Source organism: Hemitrygon akajei, chromosome 11, assembly GCF_048418815.1.
Source record: "Hemitrygon akajei chromosome 11, sHemAka1.3, whole genome shotgun sequence".
Lineage (NCBI taxonomy): Eukaryota > Metazoa > Chordata > Chondrichthyes > Myliobatiformes > Dasyatidae > Hemitrygon > Hemitrygon akajei.
This window is the reverse complement of record NC_133134.1, coordinates 13,567,861-13,594,654: the sequence shown is the minus strand read 5'-3', so window position 1 is coordinate 13,594,654 and position 26,794 is coordinate 13,567,861. Positions and strand designations below refer to the sequence as shown.

General features: G+C 39.7%; 2 protein-coding genes across 4 annotated transcripts in view; one reads left to right on the top strand and one right to left on the bottom strand.

Annotated features, from left to right (window-relative positions):
* epn2 (epsin 2) overlaps positions 1 to 23,926 on the bottom strand; it is a 66,004-nt gene extending 42,078 nt beyond the window's left edge. Inside the window, exons 1-2 of one of the 3 annotated variants that reach the window (XM_073060237.1) lie at positions 23,783 to 23,926; positions 809 to 1,598 (exon numbers count right to left, since the gene is read on the bottom strand). In XM_073060237.1, the coding sequence (XP_072916338.1) occupies positions 809 to 1,406 (598 nt within the window). In that variant the 5' untranslated portion in view covers positions 1,407 to 1,598; positions 23,783 to 23,926. Of the gene's footprint in view, positions 1 to 808; positions 1,599 to 23,094; positions 23,146 to 23,782 lie in introns of those variants that run through there. The other 2 variants (XM_073060235.1, XM_073060236.1) reach the window with 2 other exon arrangements.
* Positions 23,860 to 26,794, top strand: part of LOC140735326 (GRB2-related adapter protein-like) — a 272,392-nt gene continuing 269,457 nt past the window's right edge. Inside the window, exon 1 of the mRNA XM_073060240.1 lies at positions 23,860 to 24,018. The gene's annotated coding sequence lies outside the window, so the exon portion shown is untranslated. The remainder of the gene's footprint in view (positions 24,019 to 26,794) is intronic.

Here is a 26,794-nt window from a genome sequence, read left to right as displayed (position 1 = left end):
CGGCAGCTGGAATTTCTGGGACATGTACCGAGGAAAGAGAAGCTCAAACATTTTGCAGTGACGGGAAAAACTGATTGAAGAAAAAGTCACGGTCAACAGCACATGACGTTCATGAGTTAACTCAAGGGATGAACAGACAAACATTTTGAAGAGCTTATTAGAATCATGTTTAATATTACTGACATATGTACTGAAATTTGTTGTTTTGAAATAGTGTTCATTGGCTCAATGCCCATTCAGAAATCTGATGGCAGAGGGGAAAGAAGCTGTTCCTGAATTTAGAACTTTAAGATTAAAGACTGATGGAAGACCATGATTGTCCATGTCTTATGACACGGCACATAGAGTCATAGAGAAGCACACCACAGAAACGGGCCATTCAGCCCATCTAGTCCATTCCAAAACCATTTAAACTGCCCACTCCCATCGACTTGCACCAGGTCCATAGCCCTCCATATTCCGACTATCCATGTACCTATCCAAACTTCTCTTAAATGCTGAAATTGAGCTCGCATGGACTACTTGTGCTGGCAGTTCATTCCACGCTCACATGCCCCTTTGAGAACAATGATGATGATTGATTTTCATGAAATTTTACTTTAACTTGTTGCAAAGCACTATAACACAAATAAAAATGTACAATTTTAAATATAGTCAACATATAATTAAAACATTAAGTGAAATACAAATGGATAATTGCAAAAGACCCAACTTCATATTTTTTATAGTACTTATACTACAAGGATGCAATATGTATTAACAAATGCAGAAAGGATGGACAGAACTGAAAGCAAAACAGTATACTCACAACCATGATATGAAGCGGGTGATCCTCCTGATTTTCCATACTCATGTTCTGAATAACTGGTGGACAGGTTAGGCTGGCTAGACCCACGACCAAAAGTAATTTGATTATTGCTTCCTACTCCTGTGGCTACTTGAGCCATACGTTCTTTTGTTTTAAGAGCCTGCGTTCTCTCTGACTTAAGCCGGTCATCATCTTTCAACAAAGTTACAAGCTGCTTTGACTTCTCACGTACATTTATGCCTTGATCTTTGCCATCACGATCAATGTACTGAAAGTCTTTCAAGGTCTGAATGGCAAATATGTTTTCTCTGCACTGTTGTGCAACTCTTTCAGATCCAGTTTTTATCATATAGTCTAACAGCGTCAGAGCCTTGTAAACATGCCGCCAATTCTTGCCGTGATCATTAAGACGCTTCCATATCATACTCATTATTTCTGAAAATGCCACAACATTGTAAGTTAGATCTGCAATTTCAGTCATTAAGGAACTAGAAGGTCCCCAGGGGTCATTGGAGGTCGCCTCACGCACTTTAATTTCAGCTTCAGAATAATTATTCACTATGTTTTTCATCTGCCGTCTAATAGCTGATGTAGTCATGTTGAACCTCGTCAAAGGAAATCTATCAGAAAATGTTCTTATTTCCAGTTACTCAATCGTTTTCAAGGATTTTCACACCCAACAACTATTGATGGTAACACCACTGAAATCTTTGTATATTTCAATGCCTGCTCTGTATCTGCTGATGAAATCATTTCCTCTCAAAGAGAATACTCATTGTTGGCAAATAATCTGTGAAAATAAACATATAAATAACAGTATTTTAAGTCAGCTGCATCAAATCTTATTCTTAAACATCTACATTTATACAGAAGCCAGCATGATGATTTCCTATGAATATATTTTAATTACAACTGTACATATTCCATTATTTTAAAAATATATGCTTGTGAAAATAACTAGTTAAAATCTGACATGGTCAAGAAGTTTTCCCACTGAAGCTACTACATGCAATTATCTTAGATTATTGATCACCTGCTCAAATATTAATTCACAAGTCAATTGAACTTACTAAAAAAAATAAACCCCATAAAACTTTGATAGGGCCACACACTTGTCCCATAAGCTATTAAGGAAATTACTGGCATTTCATTAAAAAATTATTAAAGGGATGCTACAAGCTTTAGATAAGTTGACACCTGCTTAAACAGGAGAATTGAGCTACAGGCCTTCTAAAGATGGTGGCAAATATGTTACAATTAATATACAATGCCTTTGCATAGCTCAGAAAATTCAGATCCTGTAAATGTCAAAAGCTAGATTTCCTTTTCATGGGGATACCATGATGCATTAATGCACAAGGTTCTGCCTCAACAAGAGAAATACCAATAATTATGCTAACCTGCCAAAAAAGTGATAAATTATGAGCACACATTGGGAACTCCTTTCATTGCCCTAGTGGCTATTACGCACAAGAACAACCAGTAATGTACATCTAAAACTCAAAGAGAAAAGACCACATCCATTGATTTCAATTTACATAACACAGAATAAAAGACTTCCCTGTTGATATTTCACCACATATACACTCAAATTTCTTTCTATTTTAACAAATGCTTTAAAATAGCTGCCAGTTAGGAAACAAAGCTCATGGTTGTATAATGTATATACTTTAATAATAAATATACTTTGAACTTTGAAATAATACATCAAAATTTCAATGAATACATAAAAAAATCAACTACTAAAATACATCAGCCATAACACCAAGCAGAACTATGTAGAATTATGCTACACTGGCAGAAGAAGATCAAAAGGTTATGCTAGCTTCATCAGGTAAGAGACTAATGCAACTATTTAATACAACAGAAGTTGGTTAACAGCAATGATGCCCCAGCACAAAAATGCTAAAGACCAAATAATCAAGTCCTTTGTATTTTTGTATAAGATTCATATCCCCTCAATCCATTTTTAATGGAACAAATTTCAAGAAACAATTCAACAACCAAGTGGTTTTCCATGCATGCCAAATACATTTCTGGAAAATATTTTATAGGTTATTTGTTGAGGCAAGATTAAATAAGTTATCTGTTGATGAAAGGTTACAAAATAGCGTTGTAATTTTTTTTAATAAAACTGGACAATATCTTAAAAATTAGACTGCTCTAGTACATGCAATTTTTCACATTTATGTATGAAGTACAATAGAATATTGCACTGTACTGTTAACTAAATATGCATATTTTTCCCCAATTTGTGAAGTAATTGCTATATATGTTTTTCTTCATCGTATAATGTAATTGTCTGGGACAGTAGTGAAATGCAAACTGAACATTCAATTTCCTTTTTTTTAAGTATAGATTATTGCCTCAAGTACAAAACCATAAATAAATGAACTACATTCACATAATGTGCTACAAGGATAGAATGCTACTTGATCAGAGTAAAATCTCACAGGAGTGTCCTTGTGACAAGAAAGGGATCTAACAACAATACTTGTAAATGTTAGCAAGATGTTACAGCTGCAACTTCTAGACATTACAATAGGATCAGCATAGCCGTTCAAAGGTCCAATTAGCTTCCTGCTTTGGCAGAGAATAAATGGACAACTGGAAGCCCTGAATTATCTCCATGTCCAACTAAGACCCAAGACAATGACATGGAGGTATGCTGCAATACCAGAGTCTTGCGATTGTATAAGGAAACAGTGGGTATACATTTTAGTCCTCCCATTGCTTTACAGTTGTACACTGAGCTTACCAAGGCCAATGTGATAAGGCAGAATAATTGTTTAGCATGGACCAGATGGGCCAAAAGGCCTGTTTCCATGCTGAAATGCTCTATGACTATGCCAATTTGTGATCTTTGTACTGTTCCAACATTGGAAAGATCTATAATTATGGTGGGGATGGACATAAAAAGATCATTGTAAAACAAAATATTTAGTTTTTAATATTTGCAAAACTAAAATAATTATCTGCAAATTTTAAGAAACATGTCAATGACATTTAGTGGTTTTGCATCATTCTAACAAAGCTAACCGGCACAGATAATTGAGAATCCACAGATTACAAATATCTATATCAAAAGAATAACAAAATAATATGTATATACAAACATAAAAAGGGAGTAATAAAATCTACAAATGGTCACTATTTTAATCTAGATTCTGGTCCTATAAAGCTCTAGAAAGGGAGTACAGAACAAGTCAAGTCACTTTTTACTGTCATTTCAACCATAACCGCTGGTACAGTACACAGTAAGAGGAGGTATGAGGGGTGTGTGGGGTCCTTCATAATGCTGTTTGCTTTGCGGATGCAGTGTGTAGCGTAAATGTCCATGATGGCGGGAAGAGAGACCCCGATGATCTTCTCAGCTGACCCCACTATCCGCTGCAGGGTCTTGCAATCCGAGATAGTGCAATTTCCGAACCAGGTAGTGATGCAGCTGCTCAGGATGCTCTCAATACAACCCCTGTAGAATGTGATGGGGGGTGGGGGGGGAGGTGGGAAATGGACTTTCCTCAGTCTTCGCAGCAAGTAGAGACGCTGCTGGGCTTTCTTTGTTGAGAAGCCAAGAAATTTGGTGCTCTTAACGATCTCTACCAAGGAGCCATCGATGTTCAGCGGAGAGTGGTCGCTCCATGCCCTCCTGAAGTCAACAAACATCTCTTTTGTTTTGTTCACATTCAGAGACAAGTTGTTGGCTCTGCACCAGTCCACTAGCTGCCACAAGTAGCTCAGATGCTAAACAGTAAACCAGCATTAACCAGGATGTCAGTTCAAACTGAATTATATTTACTCTAACCTTAACAGACAAGTTTTTGTTTTTACACAGCGATAATGTATAAATTATAATTTATAAATAAAATATTATAGTATAAATTACAGTATAAATAAAATCCAATTTCTACCATACATTTTACTTCTATATTTACTATAATTTCTACTCATTAACAGATCCCCAGGCAACACTTTCATACCAATGAAGCTCCAGAATATTTACATTTTCACTATACTATTCAAAATCTAAATTTACCACTAGCACTCGTTTTTAATCCATAAAAGTTGCTAACATTAAGGGGATGGACATGGGAGTTAAAATTAGAAAAGGAGAAAATATCATTTTTAAAATCAATACTGAACTAAGTAAAACCTGGTTTTAGCTAACTTAGCAATATAGAAGTTTCATAAACATTAAAATAAATTTACATCTGAATTCACTACCTAGTTACTAAAACTTCCTGCTGTCACATATTTACCATTTTTTTTATATTATACATCTCAGGCCCTTTTACTTGATAGAAATGGCTCACACGAAGTCATCAACTTATAATGACTCAATTATCCAATTCCATTCTACCCAATGTAGGCATCTGCTTTTAAACTGTTCAGCAATACATGAGCTTGACAAGGTATCAAAAGAAAATTTACATCTGGACTCACTTCCTACTTACAAATACTTCCCAGTGTCAAGTATTTGCCAATTTTCCCTTATGAATTCCATAGTCTATTTTGATGATAGAAATACAGTCGCTCACAAGAAATTATAAGCTTAGAATTAATATAATTCTCTAAAATACTTTCCAGCAAGTCTGAGATTTGAAACAAAGTGGTCAGTAATGAGTTCTCATACCTGAAATAAAAATTTAAACCTTTAAAAATGACATAGCACATAATTCAGTAGAATGAAATCTATAGACATGGATAAGCTACTTGACTCCCCATGAAATCCAGGGTCTTACCTGTAATCCCCAGAATCCCCTAAAAGGTAATCACCTTTTGGATCTAATGCCAAATCCGCCTAAATTTAATGAGTTAGGAAGCAGAGGAGGAGGCAAGTTGCTTTCAATTATTCTGCTTCACTTAGCATTGAGTTATTCTTAACTGCTTTTAGTCAATAAATATAGCTAATTAAATATTTCAATATTACATTTTCAAATATTGCTCAGAGTCTAAAGCACTTATAATAATTTTTAAAACCTGCAGGTGTCATAGTTGGCAAAGTTTTACTTATTTTGCTGGTGTCAATCTGTGGGTCCTGTCAACAGATTCTGGAATATGAAGGGAATTAAAATCAATTTTATCTCATTTGGCCCTGATGATAGCAAGTCTGCAGGAACTTCAGGTGATGAGGTTGGTTCCCTACCCAAACAGCAGGTTTGCAACTCAAACTGAATTTCACCAATAAACATGACAAACAAGGAATACCTTCAGAAAATGGGTAAAAGGCAAAGAGCGACAGGAAACCAGGGAGACCTAAATGAGCAAGGACCAAATTTGTGGGATAAATTATTGGATGATATTGAGCAAATGGAGAAGAGAAACCAAAAGGGAAATGATAATAAGAGGGCTGAATGTAGTTTAAAAAAAAATTAGAAAGGCAATGACTGGACATTGAAGGTAATAGTACAGCAAGAGAAATTAGATTGGGATACAAATTGCTAGACAGAAGATGAGAAAGCAATGATTGTTAATGGCTCCTTTTCTAACATCCAAGCTCAAAGATAAATGAGGGGGGAAAAAATAAAGCAGTACAAAGCAGGATAGGTATAAGTTTTGCAGGCAATGGAAGATATTTAATGAAATTCTTGTATCTTTCATACTTCGTCTACAAAAACATTTGCCAATGCATCATCACATTGTTCTCACGCATTAATGGTAGAGGCAAAGTAAATGGCATATTAAAGTTCAAAATACTTAATGCAAATCAATGCTGTTTTGTAACCCCTTAATCCATATTTTAAAGCACTTGCTATACTACTTATGATCTTGTTGTCATTCAGTTATTTGAAATAAATATACAGTGGATTCTGGTTAATTGCAACACATTGGGACAAATAACTTTAGCTAATTGAGGCCGCTACTTAATTGGGCCAAAGTTTCAAAGTTTTAAAAAAGATAAACTGAAATACAGAACAAACCTGAACACTACCAATACTACTATTATACTATAAAACTGTCTACAAGTTCCTCAGAATCAGAATCAGGTTTATTATCACCGGCATGTGTCTTAACTTAGCAGCAGCAGTACAATGCAATACAAAATATAGAAGAAAAATAAATAAATGACAGTATGTGTATATTGAATAGATTAAGAATCATGCAAAAACAGAATATAGATTAAAAAAGTGAAGTAGTGTTCATGGGTTCAATGTCCATTTAGGAATCTGATGGCAGAGGGGAAGAAGCTGTTCCTGAATCACTGAGTGTGTGCCTTCAGGCTTCTGTACCTCTTTCCTGATGGTAACAATGAGAAAAGGGCATGCCCTGGGTGCTGGTCCTTAATAATGGACACTGTCTTTCTGAAACACCATCCCTTGAAGATGTCCTGGGTACTTTATAGGCTAGTACCCAAGATGGAGCTGACTAAATTTACGATCATCTGCAGCTTCTTTCCCTTCGCCCCCTCCCCATGCCAGACAGTATTGCAACCTATCAGAATACTATTAACGGTACATCTATATAAGTTTTCGGGTGTTTCTGTTGACATACCAAATCTCTTCAAACTTCTACTGAAGTATAGTCGTTGTCTTGCCTTTTTTATAGCTGAATCGAAATGTTGGGACCAGGAGGAATTCATCCAGTGCACACTGCTGTGTTCTTTTGACTGACTATAAATGAACAAAATCAATGCAGACAACAGACTGCCTTCATTCAACTGTTTGTGACGATAGGACTCTCCAAATCTTGATTTTCATTGTAACATTTAAGATTGTCAATACCTTCAAATTCTACTTAGTTTGTATCTTAAAGCAGTGAAATAGCTTCATTTTCACTCCCAGCTATTCCTGGCATCTCTAAGCCTAAATGCTTGAACCTGTAGTGTTCAGGCTTGGAACTGCAGTGAGCAAAACAGTTCTGAATTGTCTTAACGATTATTTCTCACCAACTATCAGTGACAAAAAATCAAAACACACAATGCTGGCAGAACTCAGCAGGCCAGACAGCATCTATGGGAGGAGGTAGTGACGACGTTTCGGGCCGAAACCCTTCATCAGGAGTGAAACGTCAGGCCCGAAACGTCATCACTACCTCCTCCCATAAATGCTGTCTGGCCTGCTGAGTTCTGCCAGCATTTTGTGTTTTTATTTATTTCCAGCATCTGCAGATTCACTCGAGTGACAAAAAATCACTGCTTTTTGAACACAAACACACACAACTGTTCTCTTTAAGCCCAGTGTAGAGTCTAAAGCCCCAGTTAAGTTGCACAGTGCCTCAAATACATGAAGGGAGCTGGCGATTTTCTTGATTTGCTTTTGTTCTTCAAGAGTTGTTCCAAATATGCTGCTGCCTCGATGAACCAGTGGCCTATGTAACCGGAGTCTATTGTACAAAGATATAAAAATTTTTAAATAAAAATGTACCCATTATTTTAATCGTGCTTCACTTGTTACGAACCCCTTAACTGGGTCACTTACCAGCAAAGATAGAGAGGTCCGTTGAAGTCTGATGGTACTATTTTTAACAGTATTTATTGGTAAAAATACACAAAAATAATATCAATACAAACATACAGATAATATAAGTTGTCAATACTGACTCTAAAAGTGCGGGTATAATAATAATCAATAAGAAATAAGCTCTATCATTGTCTATGGGATAATGTATTGTCCGATGGAAATATAAAAGTCATTCCGTTCATGCAGGCTGCAACCTTTGGTTGGAGTCAAGAGAGGGATTTTTGAAACTTGCCAGCTTTTCCTTTTTATGTCGATCCTTCGAAATTTTGTTGGTGTCCTCTCCTTTAGCTAAGCCGTTCTTCTGTGGTAAGGCCGCCAATCCCAGGCAAGGGAAAGGACGCACGCGGGCCCCACCGGCAGTCGCTCTTAAACGCTGTCACGGGATTTCTAGCGTTTCTCCTGGTGCGTCTGAAGGGGTTGTTCCCCAGACCCTCTTTTATCCTTACTCACGGGGTCTCAGATGTCAATCAGGTTGGGATGATGCAATCCCTCAACCAGCCCACTCTGGTCATTCCCTGAAGGCTTCAATGAATAGTACAGTACTCAATACACAATTCCGTCTCCAAGAGACAATGGCTGTTATCAATGGTTCCGCCTTTCTGGGGGCCAGGACACATTCCAAACCCTTGTGGATTCTGCGTGTCTCTCTCTCATTTCCTGGGTCCCAGACCTGAATTAATAGCGATCTTGTGATTCTCAAAAAGGAGGGGGCTACTTTGTACCCTTCGGCCCCTCAGAGTTGTGGCACATTCGTAACACACTTTAAAAATCATCACTTGGATTGTACACAGGGCTTTGATATGATAATTGGCTCATATTTAGAAAATCCTGAATTCTTCAATATCAAAGATAAATTGTGGACACAAACTTTAATTCCTATCATTACTGCAATTGCAGATGTGATATAACCTCAGCCTGCTACATCAACCACAATACAACTATAGAATTTCAAGGCCATGCAGACGTTTTCACATGAAACTTGACAGCACCCTTCAGCTTCACTGCAATTAAATCAAGCGATATGGAGTTACTAAACTGAGGTTAGAGATCAACCTCATTAACATTGAATGTAGCACAGGTATGAGCGAATAGTTACTTTTGTTTCTAGTTCAATAGCTCATTAGTAAATGCCATGATACTTCATTACATGTACATCAACTGACAGCCTTTCAATATACAAACCCCATTTCCAGAAAAGTTGGGATATTTTCCAAAATGCAATAAAAACAAAATCTGTAATATGTTCATTCACATGAACCTTTATTTAACTGACAAAGAAAAGATTTTCAATAGTTTTACTGACCAACTTAATTGTATTTTATAAATATACACACATTTAGAATTTGTTGGCTGCAACACACTCAACAATAGTTGGGACAAAGGCATGTTTACCATTGTGTTACATCACCTTTCCTTTTAATAACACTTTTTAATCGTTTTGGAACTGAGGATACTAATTGTAGTAGATTTGCAATTGGAATTTTTGTCCATTCTTGCTTGATATAAGACTTCAGCAGCTCAACAGTCCGTGGTCTCCGTTGTCTGATTCTCCTCTTCATGATGCGCCATACATTTTCAATAGGAGATAGATCTGGACTGGCAGCCGGCCAGTCAAGCACACGCACTCTGTGTCTACAAAGCCACGCTGTTGTAGCCTGTGCAGAATGTGGTCTGGCATTGTCCTGCTGAAATAAGCATGGACGTCCCGGGAAGAGACGTTGCCTTGATGGCAACATATCTCTCTCTAAAATCCTAATATACGCCTCAGAGACAATGGTACCTTCACATACACGCAACTCGCCCATGCCCCCATACCATCACAGATGCTGGCTTTTGCACCTTTCGCTAATAACAATCAGGATGGCCGTTTTCATCTTTGGCACGGAGAACTCGACCCCCGTTTTTTCCGAAAACTAGCTGAAATGTGGACTCATCTGACCACAGCACACAGTTCTACAGTCTTTCGGTCCATCTGAGATGAGCTCAGGCCCAGAGAACTCACCGGCATTTCTGCATAGAGTTGATGTATGGCTTCCTCCTTGCATAATACAGTTTCAAGTTGCATTTCTGGATGCAGCGACAGACTGTGTTAAGTGACAATGGTTTTCCGAAGTACTCCCGAGCCCAGGTGGCTATAATTGTCACAGTAGCATGACGGTTTCTTAGGCAGTGCCACCTGAGGGCTCAGATCACGCGCATTCAACAGTGGTTTCCGACCTTGCCCTTTACGCACTGAGATGTCTCTGAATTCTCTGAATCTTTTCACAATATTATGTACTGTAGATGTTGTAAGACCTAAATTCTCTGCAATCTTGCGTTGAGAAATGTTCCGTTTGAACTGACTAACAATTCTCATGAATTTTGGCACAAAGGGTTGAGTCACGACCCATCCTTGCTTGCAAAGACTGAGCCTTTGATGGACGCTACTTTTATACCCAGTCATGATACCTCACCTGCTACCAATTAGCCTGCTTAATGTGGAGTCTTCCAAACCGGTATTACTTGAATATTCTGTGCACTTTTCAATCTTATTTTAACTCTGTCCCAACTTTTGTTGAGAGTGTTGCAGCAATCAAATTCTAAATTTGTGTATATTTACAAAATACAATTAAGTTGGTCAGTAAAACTATTGAAAATCTTTTCTTTGTACTTTTGACAGTTAAAAAAGGGTTCACGTGAATTAACATATCACAAATTTTTGTTTTTATTGCATTTTGGAAAATATCCCAACTTTTCTGGAAATGGGGTTTGTAGAATTTACTAAGGAAACTTGTAGGGAAACAATTTTCAAAATCAGAAGTATATATTTACATTTTACAATAACTCAGAAAGCCACATCCATCTAACCTGCATGTATTTGTGTGTTGCTCCAGATTTCCAGCAACTACAATTCCCTTTAGGTGAGGGGCCATATCTTTAGGGGGAGATGTGGCTCGATTTAAAAGGGATCTGAGGGGAACAGTTTTATGCAGAGGTGGTGAGTATATGCAATGAGCTGCCAGAGGAAGTGTTTGACGCAGGTTTAATAGTGTCCTTTAAGAAGCACTTGTATAGGCACATGGGCTTGGAGCGATATGGCCAAACGCAGGAAATTAGGACTAGCCAAGTGGACACTATGTTTGGCATGGATTTATTGAGCCAAAAGGCCTAGATCCGTGCGGTATTGTTCTATGACTGTAACTCAAGTCAATCTCACACACACCTTTCCAAACTCACTACTGCAATATCCTACAAAGATCAAAATAAATTTATCAAAGCACATGTTACCATATGCAACTCTGAGATTCAGTTTTTGCAAGCATTCACACCAAATACAAGAAACACAATATAATCAATGAAAGACCACACCCAACAGGACAGTCAACCAATGTGCAAAAGACAACAAACTGCAAATACAAAAACAAAGCAGAAATAATAAATAAGCAAAAAGAATCAAGAACATGAGATGAAAAGTCCTTGAAAGTGAGTCAAAGGTTGTGGGAACAGTTCAATAATGGGGTGAGTGAAAGTGAAGTTATCCCCTCTGGTTCAAGAGCATGATGGTTGAGGGGAAATCCTGAACATGGAATTACAGAGATTCCAGTGAAGTTCACACCACATTAAACATGCCTTCCAGTTGTATACAATAAAGCCAAAAGGAGGAAGACTTGTTGGTGTCAGGGCTATGCAACTGAATGGATCCTTTTGGACTTAGCTACTAACCCAGCTACAAGAATAAGACAAAACATTTTTAAATAATACAGCAGGAAAATATTGTGAAATATTTTATTGAAGTATTAACAATGATATCACTGGGATGAAATTTCCCTTTCCCACATTTTCAAATTTTAAAAATACTTGATGATTGGGCACAAGAGACTGCAGATCCTGGAATTTGGAGCAACAGGATTGAGATGAAACATTGATAATTCCTTTCAATGCACAGATGCTGTTTGACCTGCTGAGCTCCTCCAGCAGGTGGATTAACTGCTAATAATTGGGACAATTTCACTAAATTAAAAGTAGTTCTGGAATTTATCATTAGCTTAAAAAAAAGAGTAAAACTCAGTACTAGTTAAAGCAAAGTGTAACTAAAATAGGAAATCAAGCAACTATTTGTGAAACTGGAGAGTTTATTCTCAAATTAATTGTACACTAGGACATACAGAGCCCATAAATACAAATAAAAGATTCCTGCAGTTAATCACCTAAAAATAATCCCTACAAAAGCATAACACAGATCCTTAAAAATATATTCTGTCTGTAAGGACCATCATGCTAAATAATCTTTAATATAAAGTTTCAATATGACACAAGTTGGCGCTAATTTGCAGCAATAGCTATATTACAGGTTAAGACTTGTAGGTTAAGACCTACAAGTATCTGGGAGTGCAGTTAGACGAGAAGCTAGACTGGACTGCCAATACAGATGCCTTGTGCAGGAAGGCACACAGTCGACTGTACTTCCTTAGAAGGTTGGCGTCATTCAATGTTTGTAGTGAGATGCTGAAGATGTTCTATAGGTCAGTTGTGGAGAGCGCCCTCTTCTTTGTGGTGGCGTGTTGGGGAGGCAGCATTAAGAGGAGGGACGCCTCACGTCTTAATAAGCTGGTAAGGAAGGCGGGCTCTGTCGTGGGCACAGAACTGGAGAGTATGACATCGGTAGCAGAGCGAAGGGCGCTGAGTAGGCTAAGGTCAATCATGGAAAACCCTGAACATCCTCTGCATAGCACCATCCAGAGACAGAGAAGCAGCTTCAGCGGCAGGTTGCTATCGATGCAATGCTCCTCAGACAGGATGAAGAGATCATTACTCCCCAATGCCATTCAGCTTTACAATTCAACCGCCAGGGGTAAGATATGTTAAAGTGCCGGGGTTAGGACTGAGCTTAAGTTACCATTCAATGTATTTTAGTAAACTATTTAAGAACTTTTTAAAAGCTATTTATTAATGCTTTTTGAGAGGGTGATTTTAGATGCATATCATATTTATACTGAGTTAAGTATTGTATGTAATTAGTTTTGCTACAATAAGTGTATGGGACATTGGAAAAAATGTTGAATTTCCCCATGGGGATGAATAAAGTATCTATCTATCTATCTACAGAGAGCTAGTGACTTAAAATCCAAATCGAATGAATTAATTGCTGCAATAAGGTACAAGACCCTTGCACACAAAAAGCAGAAGAAACCTGAAGCTGAGCTTAGCCTAAGGGTACATTAGTATGATGATCAAATTATAATGAAGTGTTTCATAATTATCAAAATGTTTTTGTAAATAGGACCTGTGTTATCAAACTTGTTCAGTAAGCTGATGCCAATGTACTTGTACAATTTACTAAAAAAATCAGTACATTCTAACATATAATGAAGTCACTAGTTGCTCCCTTCAACAGTATCAAAATGCTAAAAATGCTCTCTTCAGTTACAATGCACATTCTGAAACAAAGAAGCTGCAATTTTTATTTTAAATGAATGCAGAACAAAAATTTTGCACCCCGTCTATTATGTTTTACTAAGATGCTTTTATCAAACTGGATTATAATATATCACAAACCCCCTCAAAAAATCGACTGTTTCATTTTCCACTTTGCCTAAACCTGATTTTTGCATTGTTTAGTTTTTTTTGTTTCAGATTTCCAGCATCTTAAGTTTTTTTAATTATCTTCACCTGGATTTTGATCTCTCTTTACATGTACCTTTCAGAATGTAAATTAAATATTAAACCTATACAAGACTTTGAAAAATATTCACATTAATATATCCAACAAGTGTAATAATTTTTTAAGTTTCATGGAGTTCAGATTTTAGATGTTTTTGGCTCAGGGCTACAAGTTGGACATCATATACTGTGCTACTCTAGTGCAATAAACATAATAAACAATACTATACCAAGAGTTTCCATGAGACTCTTCCAGATTTTTTCTACTGTGACTGCCAATGTACATAGTAAGACAAAACCTGCAACCTTTATTCTGTCTTGCATGTCACAGCACACACACAGTGACTGGAATATCCTTCTACAATAATAATCAAATTGAGGCAGCAGCAGTCATTGGCTTGTAGAAATTCTCTCTCCACACCCAAATATGCTTGAATGTGAAAGTGGAAAGTTTAAAATCCATTAACTTACATTGCAGTACTTTGTGACATTATAATCCAAGCAATTCAGATTGTTGATCATTTTAAAACATAGAAAACCCACAGCACAATACAGGCCCTTTGGCCCACAAAGCCATGCCGAACATGTCCTATCTTAGAACTACCTAGGCTTACCCATAGCCCTCTATTTTTCTAAGCTCCATGTAGCCATCCAGGAGTCTCTTAAAAGACCCTATTGTTTCCGCCTCAACCGGTAGCCCATTCCACGCACTCACCACTCTCTGCATAAAAAACTTACCCCTGGCATCTCCTCTGTACCTACTTCCAAGCACCTTAAAAGTATGCCCTCTCATGCTAGCCATTTCAGCCCTGGGGAAAGCCTTTGACTATCCACATGATCAATGCCTCTCATTATCTTGTACACCTCTATCAGGTCACTTCTCATCCTCCGTCGCTCCAAGGAGAAAAGGCCGAGTTCACTCAACCTACTCTCATAAGGCATGTTCCTCAATCCAGGCAACATCCCTGTAAGTTTCCTCTGCACCCTTTCAATGGTTTCCATGTCCTTTCTGTAGTGAGGCAACCAGAAATGAGCACAGTACTCCAAGTGGGGTCTGACAAGGGTCGTATATAGCTACAACATTACCTCTGAGCTCTTAAACTCAATCCCACGATTGATGAAGGTCAATGCTCCATATGCCTTCTTAACTACAGAGTTAACCTGCATAACAGCTTTGAATGTCCTATGGACTCAGACCCCAAGATCCCCCTGATTCTTCACATTGCCAAGAGTTGTACCATTAATACTACATTCTGCCATCATATTTGACCTACTAAAATGAACCACCTCACACTTAGCTGGGTTGAACTCCATCTGCCACTTCTCAGCCCAGTTTTGCATCCTATCAATGTCCCACTGTAACCTCTGAGAGTCCTCCACACTATCCAGAACTCCTCCAACCTTTGTGTCATCAGCAAACTTACTAACCCATCCCTCCACTTCCTCATCCAGGTCATTTATAAAAATCACGAAGAGTAGGGGTCCTACGACAGATCCCTGAGGCACACCACTGGTCACCAGATTCCATGCAGAATATGACCTGTCTACAACCACTCTTTGCCTTCTGTGGGCAAGCCAGTTCTGGATCCACAAAGCAATGTCCCATTGGATCCCATGCCTCCTTACTTTCTCAATAAGCCTTGCATGGGGTACCTTATCAAATGTCTTGCTAAAATCCATATACATCTACGGCTCTAACCTCATCAATGTGTTTAGTCACATCCTCAAAAAATTCAATCAGTCTCATAAGGCACGACCTGCCTCTGACAAAGCCATGCTGACTATTCCTAATCATATTATGCCTCTCCAAATGTTCATAAATCCTGCCTCTCAGAATCTTCTCTATCAACTTACCAACCACTGAAGTAAGTCTCTATAATATCCAGGGCTATCCTTACTCCCTTTCTTCGACAGACCGACAGACATACTTTATTGATCCCGAGGGAAACTGGGTTTCGTTACAGCTGCACCAACCAAGAATAGTGAAGAAATATAGCAATATAAAACCATAAATAAATTAAATACTAAGTTAATCATGCCGTGGAAATAAGTCCAGGACCAGCCTATTGGCTCAGGGTGTCTGACACTCCGAGGGAGGAGTTGTAAAGTTTGATGGTCACAGGTAGGAATGACTTCCTATGACGCTCAGTGTTACATCTCAGTGGAATGAGTCTCTGGCTGAATGTACTCCTGTGCCTAACCAGTACATTATGGAGTGGATGGGAGTCATTGTTCAAGATGGCATGCAACTTGGACAGCATCCTCTTTTCAGACACCACTGTCCGAGAGTCCAGTTCCACCCCCACAACATCACTGGCCTTACGAATGAGTTTGTTGATTCTCTTGGTGTCTGCTACCCTCAGCCTGCTGCCCCAGCACACAACAGCAAACATGATAGCACTGGCCACCACAGCCTCGTAGAACATCCTCAGCATCGTCCGGCAGATGTTAAAGGACCTCAGGAAATAGAGACGGCTCTGACCCTTCGTTTAGACAGCCTCAGTGTTCTCTGACCAGTCCAGTTTATTGTCCATTCGTATCCCCAGGTATTTGTAATCGTCCACTATGTCCACACTGACCCCTTGGATGGAAACAGGGGTCACCGGTACCTTAGCCCTCCTCAGGTCCACCACCAGCTCCTTAGTCTTTTTCACATTCAGCTGCAGATGATTCTGCTCGCACCATGTGACAAAGTTTCCCACCGTAGCCCTGTACTCAGCCTCATCTCCCTTGCTGATGCATCCAATTATGTCAGAGTCATCAGAAAACTTCTGAAGATGGCAAGACTCTGTGTTGTAGTTGAAGTCTGACGTGTAGATGGTGAAGAGAAAGGGAGACAGGACAGTCCCCTGTGGAGGCCCAGTACTGCTGACCACTCTGTCTGACACACAGTGTTGTAAGCGCACGTACTGTGGTACTGTGTCTTGAATAAGGGAACAACATTCACAACTCTCCAATCCTCCAGAACCTCTCCCATCCTCACTGATGATGCAAAGATCATCAGTAGTGGCTCAGCAATCTCCTCCCTTGCTTCCCACAGTAGCCTGGAGTACATCTCACATCATACATCTAACTGCCGCTTATAAGGCTTGCCATTATTGGCTTTCACAGAAGCAAATCACTTTTTGATATTGAGTGATCACCTGAGCAGCAGCTTATATTTTGATACAGTATTTGGTTAGCCAACAACCTATGTTATTTTACCTTTGTATCCAACATAGAATTTGGAAATTCAACCCACTTAAGCCTGCATTTATGCTTGATAAATCTTATTTCACTGTTCTCCATCATTCAATATTCTATCCTCTTCTCCCTTCAACTCTCAACTATGACAACACTATTTCAATCGAGCACTCATTTTGAAACTGGGTTCAATAGTCTAACTGGGTAAAGAAATTTCTTCTTTCATCAACTTCCTTTTATATGGAACCTTTTAGGCAGCAGCATATTCTAAGGGACTTCAAAGAAAGTATTAACAATACAAACTGATGTGATATTGGGCAGATAACCAAAAGCCTGGCTACAAAGGGAGATTTTCAAGTGCATTTTAAAAAGGTGGAAATAGAGAAGCAGAGCTGTTCAACATGGGAATTTGAAAGCTTAAGACACCTCTGAACTTAGAGCACAGTGGCCACTGAGTATGAATTCTATAGCTTCACCAATCCAAATCCCACACTTAAGACCATATGACTTAATTATAAAGTTGATAATGACAGACAAAAGGAGGGGCACAACCATGGTAACATTTGAACATGGTAAGCACCTTTAAAAGCTTTCTGTAATTGAAAGTTGGACCACACAGAGTGACTTCACGTTTATAGGGTAGAACAACAGAGGGCAAGACATTGATGTACTGGAATATTCAAGGCCAAGACATATCAAAGGATGAAGATAAAAAAGTCAGAAGATAAACTGAGGTAAATACAGAGTCAGTCTCTGATACCAATATTATAATATAGCTCTTCAGTGCAGGTGGAAACATGCTCTCCACCTGAAATAACAAGGTATATACTTTTATAGATTATTATTAGGTTATCTATCCATGTTTTGCTTGCAACAGAAAACAGACCCAGCCTATTAAGTTATTCCTGATAAGTAGGACTACAAACTCCAAAATCATCATCGAGTGTCAGATTGGCAAAATATTTCATGCCATTAATCCCTGAAGACCCCAGGACCATGACAAAAATTGCACCGTCCCTTGTTCTACTAGCTGGAGGTACAAGACAATAAGACCGAGGAGCTATTTGTCCCATCAAGTCTGCTCCACCATTCCATCAGCCCTATTCTCTTGCCTTCTCCCTGTAACCTTTATCACTTCTTCATACCGAGTGATCGCCTAAGCAGCAGCTTATACTTTGATACAGCTAATTAAGATCCTATCAACATCCGCTTTAAATATACCCAATGACTTGGCCTCTATAGCTGTCTGTGGCAATAAATTCTACAGATTCACTACACTCTGGCTAAATAAATTCCTCATCTCTGTTCTAAAGGGAGATCTGTATCATGAGGCTGTGCCCTCTGGTTCTAGACTCCCACACTAATGGAAACATCCTCTCCATATCCACTATATCTAGGCCTTTCAATATTCGATAGGTTTCACTGAGATTTCACTCTTTCAGTCTTCTAAACTCAAATGAGTAGAGGCCCAGAACTATCAAACGCTTCCAAAACATTAACCCTGTCATTACCTGGATCATTCTTGTGAACCTCCTCTGGACCCTCTCCAACATCAGCGCATCCTTCCTTAGATAAGGGGCTCAAAACTGCTCAGAATACTCTTAAGTGCAGTCTGACCTATGTCTTATAAAGCCTCAGCATTACATCCTTGCTCTTCTATTTTAGGCCTCTTGAAATGAATGCTAACACTGCATTTCCCTTTCTTACTACTGACTCAACCTGCAAGTTAACCTTGACAACTCCTGCACTTGGACTCCCGAGTCTCTTTCAGAATCAGATTTAATGTCACCAGCATATGTCATGGCAGTAGTAAATTGTAATACATAATGATAAAAACTGAGAATTATAGTAAATATATATACTTAAAAAGTTAAAAATAAGTAGTGCAAAAAATGTAGTGAGGTAGTGTTCATGGATTCAACATGCATTCAGAAATTTGCTGGCAGAAGGGAAAAAGCTGTTCCTGAATCGTAAAGTGCGTGTCTTCAGGCTCTTGTGCGTCCTTCCTAATGGTAGCAATGAGAAGAGAGCATGTCCTAGGTGTAGGAGTCCTTAACAATGAATGCCGCCTTTTTGAGGCATCACTCCTTAAGGCATTACACCTCTCATTTCTGAATTTGCTCATTTAGAAAATAGTCTAGCTTTTATTATTTCTACCAAAATGCCTGATCATACACTTTCCTACACTGTATTTTGTCTGCCACTTATTTGTCCCTTCATTTAACTTGAGTCCTTTTGCATACTCCCTGCTTTCTGAACACTGCCTACCCCTCCATCTATTTTCATATCATCCTCAAACTTGGCCACAAAACCATCAATCCCATCATCCAAATCACTGACATGTAAATGATAACAAGCGGTTCCTTGTAGAACACCACTAGTCACAGACAGTTAACCAGTAAAGGTTCCCTTTACTCACACTCTTTGTCCTTTGCCAGGCATTCCCAATGTACCCAAACATTAATCTATTATTACGGTATCACACCCATTATCAGGAGAATATGGTTGAGTGTGATAAGCGATAGGTGAATTATAAATATGCCAAAAGGCAACTTTAGTAGAAAAATGGCTATGGTGTATATAGATTCAAGAGTCTTAATCCTTTTTTATAAAATGCCCACAAACTCCTGAGACTCAATCATACCTTCTGTTGATAGCCATCACTGATATTGAAGGGAAGGCTGCATTATTAGTAACAATGATTTATGGTGCAATCTCACTCCCTCTTGCATTCAGTTTTCATCCTGATATTTTCTCAATCCTTCTAACCAAACTATTAACCATCCAATTTCCCAGGATTCATATAGGAAATATTGTTAAACCATATTAACAGTTCCCTTGCCCCAGGTAATATACCTCTTCCAAATAAGCCATCATCATTCCTCATTAAGTCTCCGAATTTTGTGTTCTCTTCCAAATCCACACCCATGTTTTCTGCAATTCCATATTGGAGTCCCTTGAATCAGATTTGGCCTTCATTATAAGTGAAATAGCTTTTACGACAATCATAAATAATCATCATTCTGACTATGATATAGTGAATACTCTCCCCATACACTCCTTGATCTATTGCAGCATTGGGCATAGTCAATTGCATCAAACTCCTCCTATAACACTTCTCTGCTGTTCAGCTAGGTTAGAAACATAAACTTCAGCCCACAAAGCTGTGCCAAACCTGTCCTTACCTTAGAAATTACGTAGGGTTACCCATAGTCCTCTTTTTCTGAGCTCCACATGCCTGTCCAGGGGTCTCTTAAAACAGTGGTCCCCAACCACTGGCCGCGGCCCGGTGGTTGGGGACCACTCTCTTAAAAGATCCTATCGTATCTGCCTCCACCACCATCGCTGGCAGCCCATTCCACTCCCTGCATAAAAAATTTACCACTGACATCTCCTCTGTGCCTACTTCCAAGCACCTTAAAACTGTGCCCTCTTTTGCTAGCTATTTCAGCTCTGGGGAAAAGCCTCTGACTATCCACACAATCAATGCCTCTCAACATCTTAGACACCTCTATCAGTCCACCTCTCATCCTCCATCACTCCAAGGAAAAAACACCAGGTTCACTCAATCTATTCTCATAAGGCATGCTCCCCAATCCAGGCAGCATCCTTTTAAATCTCCTCTGCACTCATTCTATGGTTTCCACATCCTTCTTATAGTGAAGCGACCAGAACTGAGCATGGTACTCCAAGTGAGGTCTGTCCAGGGTCCTATATAGCTGCAACATTACCTCTCAGCTCCTAAACTCAATCCCACAATTGATGAAGGCCAATGCACCGTATGCTTTCTTAACCACACAGTCAACCAGTGCAGCAGCTTTGAGTGTCCTATGGACTTGGACCTCAAGATCTCTCTGATCCTCCACACTGCCAAGAGTCTTACCATTAATAATATATTCTGCCATCATATTTAACCTACCAAAATTAACCACCTCACACTTATCCAGGTTGAACTCCATCTGCCAATTCTCAGCCCAATTTTGAATCCTATCAATGACCTCCTGTAACCTCTGACAGCCATCCACACTGTCCACAACACCTCCAACCTTTGTGTCATCAGCAAATTTACTAACCCATCCCTCCACTTCCTCTTCCAGGTCATTTATAAAAATCACATAGAGTAGGGGTCCCAGAACAGATCCCTGAGGCACACCACTGGTCACCAACCTCCATGCAGAATATGACCAGTCTACAACCACTCTTTGCCTTCTGTGGGCAAGCCAGTTCTGGATCCACAAAACAATTTCCCCTTGGATCCCATGCCTCCTTACTTTCTCAATAAGCCTTGCATTATTTCTTAATAATGCCTTGCTAAAATCCAAATACACTACATCTATGTCTCTACCCTCATCAATGTGTTTAATCACATCCTCAAAAAAATTTAATCAGGCTCATAAGGCAGAACCTGCCTTTGACAAAGCCATGCTGACTATTTCTAATCATATTATGCCTCTCCAAATGTTCATAAATCCTGCTTCTCTCAACTTACCAACCACTGAAGTAAGAAGTTGAACTCTTCTAAGTACTAAACAACAAATGTTGTTCCCTGAAAAAAACGTCTCAGCCCAAAACATCAACTGTTTACTCACTTCCATAGATGCTGCCTGACCTGCTGAGTTCCTCCAGCATTTTGTGTGTGTTGGTTTGGAGTTCCAGTATCTGCAGACCTTCTCATGTTTGAAACTTTACAACTAATATCAGTGACAACAAATCTGATTCTGATTCTACCCTGGCTTGGTTCCATTCTCTTGCTGCATTTAGCCACATTATTGGTCAGTACCAACCTTATTAACATTCCACTTTAAAACAAAATCGTTGATGTTTTTGGGATGTCAACATCACTGGAAAGGCTGGCATTAAATGCCCATCCCCAATTGTCCAGAGCAGAGTGACCCGCAGGTCTTCCACAATGGTCACTCAAGGTCCCACCACATCACCCTGATCTTCTCAGCTTACCCTTGCTGCTGAAACATTCATATGTCTCATTTATTCCAAGACCAGCATTCTAATATTTCTTGTTAGCTTCCAGATTTGTACCATGAAATTAGTTTGTTCATTAAAAGCTTGCTCAAAAGTCTCTTTTACTCATCAGCCATAAATTCCTTATCTGGTTTTCAAGTTGTGTAATGGTATCTGCCCTTCCTATCATTGTAATCTCCTCCAATTGCACATGCATTTATCATCTGTCTCCTTCAACTCTGACTTCATGCACATACTTGATTTTAATCATTCTCTCTTTACACTGTTCCAACCTACTTAATCAAAGCAGGACACCTTTGTGCCTCAGTAATAAATTGACACTGCTCTTGTTAAATTGCTTGATACATTTTTCTACATTAAAAAAGACAAAGAAATTGCATAAATGCAAATAGTAATTCTCAGCATGAATATGGGGGAAGTTTATTCTATTCATACCTTTACGCAAAGGAATTTTTAGAATCTGGGTTGCCCACTACGTCACATTCTCACCAACCACAAAACCTTATCGGTATGTTCCATTAAAAATATCTATCATTACTAAGAGGTAACTTGTATACATTTGATCCATTATCAGAAATGTAACAACGGTTAAGTATGAGCAATTTTAAATCCACTTACTTCTAAATTAGTGCAGTGACTATATTTCATTCGAGTGTCCTGAGAATATAATTAGCTCTAATATTGTTTAAATGATTCTCTATATGCTAAAAATATTTAACATTCTCAACCACCTTATCTACATCAAAAATTACCTCACGTTAGAACACTCTTTTCCCGTTTAAAAGCTACAAATTGTTCTCCCCACCACACTGATCTCATTAATTATAGATATTACTAACCATACCGACAAGCTAGTCCAATTTCCTTTATTTTCTTTAAAACAGGACTACAAGAATACAATCTTGAAGGATCAAAATTTCCCCCATCATCCACGTATTTCGGTAAATACCATAACTCCTTTGTAATGGACCAGAAAAGACACGCCTGCTGTTGCATTTAAAAGGTGGAGAAAAATGTGCTTACAAAATCAGCTGGAAGTTAAATCCGCCCGGATTCATTGTGAGGAATAAACTAAATGCACGTCTACGTACATGACTAGACTGTTAAAATGAACTTCCTGTCAGCAATTAGCATTGTAAAATAGACTCTTACACAGGTGGTTTTAGGAGGGGGAAAACTGCATTGATGCAACTACAGAAGGATGCAGAGAGAGAGAGGGGGAGATGTGAAGCAGCAGCCTTAAACTTGGGAGATGAGCTGCTCTTTAAATCATTGATGATGCACCTCATCAGGTTGACAGCTTGCAGCTGGAGGGCTGTCGTTACCCGGTTGCCTGGACATGCAGAGCTGTAACTGGGGCAGTGGGAAAGGCACACCCATCGCCCAACTCTCGAACTCCCCGGCAAAGCCCTGTAACAAGTGGAAAGTTTCCGTTCCCCCCTCCCCACAGAGTAGCACTAATTAGCCCATAAGAGCAAAGAGGGGGAACGGGAGGGGTGGGAATCATTACAAATACAAAACGCCGGGCGGGCCTGGTCGGCGCCGTGAGGCCTGCAGGCAGCCCCTGGCCCGGGGCTCGCTCCCAACTCTTCCCCCACGGAGAGGAGTTTCGGGGGAGGGGGGGTAAATACCTCCTGCCCCCGGTGAAGTCTCTCCTCCCCGAACCTCCCAAAGCAAAGACCGACATAACACGCCGGCGTCCTCCTCCTACCTGCTCGGTCCCGCAGCCCCGCGCGCGCGCGCGCCGGAGCCTAGAAGCTTCTGGGCGTTTTCCTCTGAGGTGACGGCCGGGAACGCGGTGCGGTGCGGTGCGGCTCGAGCGGCGGCTGCAGTCCGCCTGACGACAACATGGCGGCGGCGCGCCCCACGCTGACGGAGGAGTGGCCTCATCCTCGACAGCAACAACACAAAACACGCAGACAGAGGGGAACAAGTTCCAACCACAAGGTACTTTTTTTAAAAAAAACACACACACTGGCCTCGCTGTTCACCTCACCCTGCTTATGACACAGCATCATTACCGCTCGATATCCGTAGGTGCTGACCAAGATGACTCTGCCGCAGGTCGGTCAGCATCTGTGGAGGGGAAGTGTGAATAACTTCACTAACTTCAACACAGAATTGACTCCACAGTCTGTAGACTTACTTTCAAGAACTCTACAACTCATATTCTCAGTATATATTTAAAGAGCAAACACGAGGAAATCTGCAGATGCTGGAAATACAAACAACACACACAAAATGCTGGTGGAACGCAGCAGGCCAGGCAGCATCTATAGGGAGAAGCACTGTCGACGTTTCGGGCCGAGACCCTTCGTCCTGACGAAGCATTTTGTGTGTGTTCTCAGTATATATAATTTATTAGTATTTGTTTTATTTTGCACATTGTCAGTCTCGGTGTAGTTTTCCATTGATTCTATTGTATTACTTTGTTCTACTGTGAATGCCTGCAAGAAAGTGAATCTCAGGGTAATGTAGTTACTGCTTGTTATGCTGCTGGCGTTTAGGGCAGCAATGAAGGTCCTCCATCTCTATTTGCCCATACTTATCTTCTCTATTGTGTCCCAGGTGTGGTTCAGAGTCCTCATTTCTGCATCTACGATTCGGCGCCAAGTTGTCTTTAGTCTCCCGCATTTCCTCTGAACCTTCTGGGGTCCAATGAAGTGCTGTCTTGATGATGGAGTTGGCGTCTGATTGCATCATGTGCCAAGGCCATCTCCAGTGTTGCCTCATGATGATTGTGGTCTTGTCCCCTTGATGATATTGAAGGAGTAGGGTGGAGCTCATGATGTGGAATGACAACAGCTTGGCAAGCTCGTTCTCTGTCTTGTGCCGGCATTCTGACCCGTACAAGAGTGTGGACAGAACACAGCTCTAGTACAGCTTCATCTTAGTGTGGATGCTGTAATTGTTTGATCCCTATATGTTGCTCATTGATGTTTAGATGTTTCTAACTTTACTGAGTCTGCACTGGATATCAGCCTTGGAACTGCCATTCTGCTGAATGATGCTGCTCAGGAATGCAACTCTGCTGGTGCTGGGTAAGTCAACACCTTGATGGGAGGAGGAGATTCTACACTGAGGGTCATGGTCTCTATCTTTCTCTTGGTGACCCTGAGTCCAGCCTGCCTACCAAAGGTACACTGGTGCTGAGTTCTCTGTTGCATGTGCTGGTACGTATGTGATAGTAATGTGAGGTAATCACAAAGTCAAGGTCCTCTAAAATAGAGCACAGAGTTCACTTAATGCCTCACAACCCAGTCAATCACCAGGTTAAATAATATCGCTGACATCAGCCTTGCCTAACTAATGACTTAACTTCAAACCTCAGCATGGTATATGGTGAATTATACGTACTTTGATAAAGAATTTACTTTGAACTTTGAGTAAACTTCGATGTTTTGGGACAAGACTCTTTGTCAGGTATGAAACATCAACTGTTTATTCCTCTCCATAGATGCTGCCTGAAGTGCTGAGTTCTTCCAGCACTTTTTGTATGTGTTATGCAGAACCTCCTTTTTCTTCTTGTGGGTATTTATCCTAAATACAAAGGAACACAATAGAATCAATTATATTATGAATAATGTTTCATTTTGAAATAAAAAGAAATTCTGCAAGGTCTCAGAGCTGAGTCAGACCCCTGTTTTTCTCTTTCTCACTCACCAGAGTGGATAACTTCACTCACTGCTACACTGAGGTCCCTATGATTCCACAACCTGAGGATTCATTTTTAAAGCACTCTACATGGGTACTTCCGTACTGTGTGGCTGGTAACATACTATGCTGCTACTGCAACACCTTTTATTCACGCATTTATATCTAGGGTAAGTATGCCTATGACAACAATAAACTTGAGCTTGTATGTCTAGCCATCTCTGCTTATAGGCAGGTCTCTTCTTTAAGTCCCGATACAAGGGTTTTGACTGGAAATGTCAACAATTCCTTTCTTCCCATCCATGCTGCTGAACCCACTGTGCCTTCCAGTAGATTGTTGCATGTCTGTTTCACATTTTACAAATGCTTCAATAATGAAGTACATCTTATCACCTTCAATACAAAAGTCAAGTTTCTATCATGTGCACTCAAGTATGGTGAAGCATAGATAACAATGACAAACTTGTGGACAGTCAACTTTTTTGGATCAACAAGGGCCTAATGAGTCATTCCAGCTTTTTGTGTGTGGCTCCATGTCCCAGCATTTGCGTTCTCATCTCCACCGTGCAAAACTTGCTTGCATCGGCATCACAGACACGTAGGTACAAACAACACACAGAAAATAAATTATGCCTAAATTATACAAGACAGTAAAGACAGCTAAGAAGGAAAAAAGTCTGCAAATACAAGACCTTAGTACAAAAATAAAGACATAAATCAGAGACAAATCCACGGTAATATAAAAGGTGGTCCAGTATTCCATTGCTGAGGTGGGGTAAGAGTAGTGCAGGTCAGTTCAAAAACCTGGTGGTCTAAGAGTTCAGGCTTCTGTACCTCCTGCTTGACGTTAGCAGCGATAACATTTCAAATGAGAAAAAAATAGTATTTATGGAACAGTACAGCATAGAAACCAGCCATCTGCCCACGATGTCTGTGCTGAACATGATACCAAATTAAATTAAATCTCTTCTACCTGCACATAATCCACATCCTTCCATTCACTGTATATCCATGTAATTACACTGTCTTGGAAAAGTATTCAGCTCCCAACCCTTTGTTCAACAAAAAT